General features: G+C 37.7%; 1 protein-coding gene across 1 annotated transcript in view; it reads left to right on the plus strand.

Annotated features, from left to right (window-relative positions):
- The window catches only part of LOC147406402 (Glycine cleavage T-protein family), a 45,285-nt gene extending 41,279 nt beyond the window's left edge, over nt 1-4,006 (plus strand). The window contains exons 10-12 of the mRNA XM_086434409.1: nt 2,558-2,641; nt 2,832-2,959; nt 3,584-4,006. Coding sequence (XP_086290535.1) covers nt 2,558-2,641; nt 2,832-2,959; nt 3,584-3,766 — 395 coding nt within the window. The 3' untranslated portion in view covers nt 3,767-4,006. The remainder of the gene's footprint in view (nt 1-2,557; nt 2,642-2,831; nt 2,960-3,583) is intronic.
- Nucleotides 4,007-6,706: the final 2,700 nt, after the last annotated feature.

The raw sequence follows: 6,706 nt of genomic DNA on the forward strand, positions 1-6,706 counted from the left end.
TCTTCCCATGAATCTAATAGCGAGGTGTGGTTATCTAATTTTAATTGAGAAGAAGAAATGTCACCAAGAGCCATGCAAAATCCGACAATGCAGTCTTGGTCAATTGTTTCCTCGCCATCTCCTTCAGGCCACAAGAGTGTCCATTCATGTTCTTTGGGACGCATCGGAAAATGGAGGTTTGTTGTTTTTGTCAAGAAATGGCCATTGGAGCATGGAACAATTATTTTAGTCTTTGTTGACACCCTCTTGGAGGTTGATGGTTTTTGAGCCATTTGTTTCTGATGGTGAGCCTTCATTACCCTCAGAGATTTACCTTGACCCATCATCGATGTCTATTGAATTATGGATCGGTTCTCCCTCAATAAAAGATAAGGGGGCTCAAAGAGTGCCAGTCTCACAAAATGTCAAAATGGGGTGATTTGCCTTCATCCATTACTTATTCCAACCCTAGTACATGAACCTGAAAACAGTAATGACGGTTGTTATCGATCCGAAGTTGAGCACAAAACCCAAACACATCATGAACCTGATGGTAGTAATGACAACCGTCATTAATACAAGGTCAGGTGACGAAAACGAAGCAATCGCCACCTTTTCATCATGACTCATGCAACAATATTGGTAACTACCGATGAATCAACAGTTGGGGCACGAGAAACGAGGGGTCGTAAGTGAAGTACGAATGACAGCAGTTGCCTTTAGTGGACATGAGTTAATTACACAGGCGATGATCATTTTTGGTGTCATGTCACATCAGAAAGGGTGAAGGGAACTTCACCCAGGATGCCGCCATGGATTTGTAGGGATGGTGCATTCAGATGGAGTGAGCCCTAGGGCATGCATGATCCAACAGGCGTGTTTTGGTTATGCAAGGGAACTGATGTAGATGATACTCAAAGTGCCACATCACATGTAGGGAGACCTGTTGACGTGGTTCCATGAACTTCTTAGGTGTTGTGTTGTGCCGTGTAGGAAAATCGTGACCACTGACACGATGCCACTTGGAAGTCCCCCCCTCCCCTCTTTTCTGATGGCGTTGGGGACGAGAGATCATCTGCACGATGAGACAGATTGTGATGTCAGTCACTACCAGCGTGTATTACTAAATAGGGAACACGAGCACCAATTGGCACTTCACAGTTGGGACGAAAGAAGGCTGGCCGCTGCCAATAACGGGATCTCCAGGATACTTCATACTACCATAGAGAATGGACAAGCAGCAGTCTGATGGTGCCACCTGATGACAAGGACCCTTTCCTTAGGTCTATGAAAGGGAGATGGGGTCTAACATGTAGAGGGACCTTATCCATCCATTTCACCCATCTTCTGTCTTTGTCCTCTTTCAAAGCTGACACCTAAAAGCAAGCCCTATCAAAAGCCCCATCTGTCATATGTTGGGGAATCAAGATGGAGCATATAAGTAAGGTCTTTGAAGCTAAAGAGCACTCTTTGAACAAGGTCATTTTTCACAATAATGGCGTTAATTTTCTCTTGGAGTAAAATTTTTTAGGAATTCAGAGGAGCATTGTTTACCTATTCATTTCTGTCTAGATCTATGTCTTATGTTAATTCACACATGTACCCATTCCTCCCCAGTATTTCAATCCATGGTTCTTTTGCTCCTTTTGAACCTTCAACTTGGACATTCCTTCTAACTTGGGCTAATCCTGGACTCTAGGATTGCTCTGAAGCGTACTTTCATCTGTTTCAGTGCATAACAAAATTATGAAAGAAGGAATTACCCCTATATTCAACCCAGTTCCCTTGCCACCCATTCTACAGCACAAATTACAACTTGATTGCGTATCTTCAAAAGAGTCGGGCAACACTGAATGGATGGGAAACAATGAAGAACAGCTTCTGATGTTAAGAGAAGATAAAGGAATGTACACCTCTCCAAATGAAAGTCGGTAAGGAAGTATCAATAATAGCAGAATCAAAAAGTGAAAAGCTATGTGGTAAGGCTGAACACTGAGATGTACCAAACATGTCCTTTTTTTGTAAATTACCTACTACACTGATTCTATGAGTGCTGTTTGGAGCAATTATTTCGATCTAGTTAGTGTCCATTGAATTCAAACAAGAAGCTTAATAGATATTTTTCAAAGTTGAATAATAGAGGCTTTAAGAGAAGAAAAGATTCTTTGGAAAATATTAGTATTTCCTTTAAAATGGTGTATTTGCAAAAGAAGGAAAAAAAGCACATATATGTGGAAAAGTAATGGTTCAAGAAAGTCATCTTTAGGACTAAAGCAAACTTTATTGACTACGTTTATAGTTGGCACAACCTGAAGGGGCTCGCTTTGTACATTTTGTAAATTTTCTTTGTTTTTTTGCAAGCTAAGGTGGCTACACTTGAAGTTCACCCTTTGTAATTACTTAATTAGATCAAATTTGTTGAGACTGAAAAAAATAATGGATCCTTAAATTCCATCCATGTTGACTCTTGTTGAAACATAGTCCTCCAATTGTTATTTATTTTAACAGCTACTTACTATATTCCTCCATGTTCCGAGATTTCTTAAATATGGTTGTGCGACACAATTAACTTGTACAGGTAGGCCCGCTCCGGGCAAGGAGCTTACAAATGAATTCAATGTCCTCGAGGCCAGGCTCTTGAATGCAGTTTCTCTTAACAAAGGTTCCTCATCCCTTACCACGAATCTAATGTGAATAATGAGATTTGTTGGTGTCTTTGGTATCATCACTTGAACTTCTGACCTTTCGGTTTAAGTGCTGAAGTTGCTTCCATGAAAGCAACCCAGTGATGATGTGAATAATGAAAATTTGGTTTGTTCATTGGATCCCACTAACTTGAGAACTATTGCTAGGTTGTTATAAAGGGCAAGAGACCATATCTCGGTTAATCACATATGATGGTGTCAAGCAGAAATTGTGGGGAGTTCACCTATCAGGCCCAGCAGAACCTGGTAGCCCCATCACGGTAGATGGGAAAAAGGTACCAATGATTTTGTTATATTTGTTCTCAAAAGTTCCGTAGTTAGAAACATTAATGGTAATCTAGAGGTACCATGAGGGCTTTGGTTTAGGGAAGCCCTCCCGGGTTTTCAAACCGAAGTCTTCCCTGAGTGACTAACAAAAGAGACTTAAATGGTCTCTTTTTTTAACCTTCTTGCTAAAACCCCTTGATTCTCCCCTCCCCTCTCCCCCTCCCAAAACCTGTTGTCTTCAACCTCGTCACTCTAGGTGAATTTTTTAAACTCTTGCCAAGAACCCTTGATTTTTCTTCCCTAAAATCCATCGTCTTCAACCTTCCCCAAAAAACCCCATCTTATTCTCAAGGTTTGAAGGTAGAAATAGAAGCTTGAGGTCTCAATGATGAGGGTAAAATGTTTTACCCTAGAAGTTGAAGTGGTTGAAGATGATGGCTTTTTGGGGAAACCAAGGGGTTTTGTCAAGAGGTTGAAGATGAGGACGTTTCAGTCATTTTTAGTCCGTCTCTCATGGAAGATCAAAATGGGAAATATTCAGTTTGAAAACCAGGATTTGTCTAATTTTCACCAAAACCTGGAGTGTAACTCAAAATCACCCATTATTGAACATGAATTGAGATTCCAAACAGGTTGGGAAGCTCACAAGCTATGCAACTGGAAGAAAAGAGTTGGGACATTTTGGCCTAGGGTATATCAAGAGACAAGCGGCTTCACTCGGAGACGAAGTCGATGTTGGTGGCATTGTGGGGAAAGTAGTGGAACTTCCCTTCCTCTCAAGGCAATCTCTTTTGACAGGAACCTCAACTACTTGACTTCCTACCAAAAGAAAGAAACTTGATTTCCAACAATTGAATCACCGTAAGTGTCGAGCATTGTACATGTTTTTCCGAATAGGCAACACAAAGAAACCAATAGGGCTTTGAAAAGTTGTTGTATGAGCAAGTCATTCTACATAGAAATTGGTGAATGTTATCTTCCCTTTGTGCACTTCACTACAATTTTTTTTTTTTTTTGACCAAGCAAATGGTAAAAAAAAAAAAATGTTAAATTGATGAATGTGGTCCTCCTTTTGGAGATATGACAGCGATGGTTTAAAATCTCGTCTCGATCATTATTTCGTTAGGAAAAAACCAAGATTGTTTCGTTATGAGACTTATGGGGACATCCTTGAGAGACATTCCTTCAATGTGAAAATTTGAAGTATGGAGAAAACATTAAACATTGCAAAGTCGAGTAGACCATTTCATCATCTGGGAAGTATGATAGACTTATTCCTTATTTCCAAGGCAACTATGGTATGAACAAACATTTTTTAACAAAACATTACTGATGCAAATGGAGCCGTTAATCCATCAATTACAGCCTTCTCATCAAGTCATTTGACCTTGGGCCCACATTAAATCCACAAGGAGAGGAATGACTTGAAAGAAGGCAGTCCACAATGTAAGGGCCACATGACGGGCTACAAAAGAAGATATCGGCCCACTTAGGAAGAATATCTAGGAGTTGCGTTTAAAATGGGACAGATTTTACTCGAAATCTGTACTGAATCTGAATTTAGCGGGTTTGGTCTCATCAAGTATATCCGAATTAAAATATGGGTTGATGTGATTCGAGTCGGATCCGGTTCGAATACAAATTCATTCCTATATCTGTCAACATTTGAATGATTTATTATTTTGTAGGTTATATTTTTATGTTTTTCAAGTTATTTTCCATCACTTTTTTATGAAAACGGAGAGGTCTTAAGTTCAAGTCACTATTTGATCACATTTTAACAATTTTATTTAAAATCACCTTAAATGGTTTGACATTGTCCGACCCGAATTAATTAATTCGATTTGATCCGAATATGGATTTGATAAAAGTAAAATGGTTCAGATCTGGATCTGGATCCGGATATGAATTTGAATAAAAAAATCGGATATGGATATGAATATGGTCGTACTCATATCCGGACCGTGTCTGACCCATTTTAAGCCCTAAGGAGTTCTAAATATGTGGATGATTGTCATTAAGAGTTTGATTTTAAATTATAATTTAAAAATAAATATTTAAAGTGTTGAACTTGAATAAAACCATTTTTGTCTTGTATTTTTGCTGTTACTCTATGATCAAATTTTTAAACGAATTGTTGAATAAATACATCGATGGGTACTAAAAATGTTTTAAAACCAAAATGTTTAGAATAATTATTTAAATTAATATAAAATTTTAACCTTACATAAATACTTAAATCCTAGTAATACATTTTAATCAGTCTTATATGAATATTTTTGTAATTTTGAAATTAACCCACATGATTCAGGGACGTGCAGTTACAATTTTCTAGGTTTTGGACCAAAATAATCCCCATACATCAAGTTTAGATGCTAAGATGGGGGGCATTTTTGAAATCCAAATTTTGTTGTGGAAGCACTTTTACTCCCCCTTCAAAGAATAAACTAATCAACGTGATTTTAGGGATGTTATGGTTGATTAAAAGAGTTGTTATTGGCATTTATTAAATTACTCATCACACCCCAATTAAAGATTAAAACACACCATTCAAACATTACAAAAGTTTAGTTCAATTTTTATCTCAAAATGACATAACATTATACCACTCATTCAAGCAATTTCAGTAGTTATTACAATTATGATTGAGCTCATGTAAAATTTTAAACTCAAAAATCTAGCAAAAAAGAGGGGTCTTTTAGTGATTCGGGTTCCTAACTTTCACAAGTTAGGTGTTTGGGCTTGATCTTTAGAATTGATAGTTTACCCTTCAAAGTTGCTACATCGGCAAAAAAGTAATTCTATACCGAAAGTACCATTTAACCACTCTAACGTTAAACCTACTACCCCCTTCCGTTGTAGGTGTAATGATTACACTTTTCTTATTATAAATAATAAATTCTCACCATTGTTTTTCTCGTTTTATATAGATTGCATATAACAAAAAGGAACACATTTCTGAGATTCGAATTGAGATCAGATGAAGAAGAAGAATATGTAAATGAAGCCAAAAAAGAAAGTGCAATATTATTTTTTTTAGAAATAGAGAAGACACCTATTTGTAGAGATTTATTTCATTTATACCATAGCGTAAACATTTTGTAAAGAGGCGTAGAGGTGCATTATATCACATTATTCATTTGTATGTAGGGACTTTGTCTTGATGAGTTTTCAAATCATTAAACTGTACATCATATTTGATACGTGTATTCAAATTCCCAAACACACAAATCAATTTTGAATTAAATTTTAATCATTTTCTTAATAGCTCCCTTAGATTTGCGTCAACATATGATAATCATCCTTATTTTTGATGAGTAAGCTGGACTTGAACCCATGACTCAAAGTTGTTTTGCAATGTGTCAAACCAGCGGAGCTATGGGCCTAAGCCCAATAATCATCATTATTGACCATGGTCAAGGGATTAATATGGGTATTATAAATGGGAGGCGTTCGGATGCCTCCGTTTTATCAGTCGTTTTAACAAAAGAAACCCGAGCGTTGGATATTTTTGAATCGGACGGACGAGATTGCATGGTGCGTTTAAGTTATAATTTATGGTTTTTTACAGCGCCATCCCTATTGTTTCTGATTATTAGTGCCACCTCCCCGAGTGAATTACAACGACAGTCTCTCTCGTCTGTTCTCTCTGTTCTCTCTCGTCTGCTCTCTCTAAACCCTCGAACGCCTCTCTCTCTCGCTCGCTCGCTCGCTCCGCTGAAACCCTCTATCTCTCTATCTCTCTCTCTCTCTCC

This window comes from Akebia trifoliata, chromosome 3 (assembly GCF_017979445.1).
Source record: "Akebia trifoliata isolate Shusen 1 chromosome 3, ASM1797944v1, whole genome shotgun sequence".
Classification (NCBI taxonomy): domain Eukaryota; kingdom Viridiplantae; phylum Streptophyta; class Magnoliopsida; order Ranunculales; family Lardizabalaceae; genus Akebia; species Akebia trifoliata.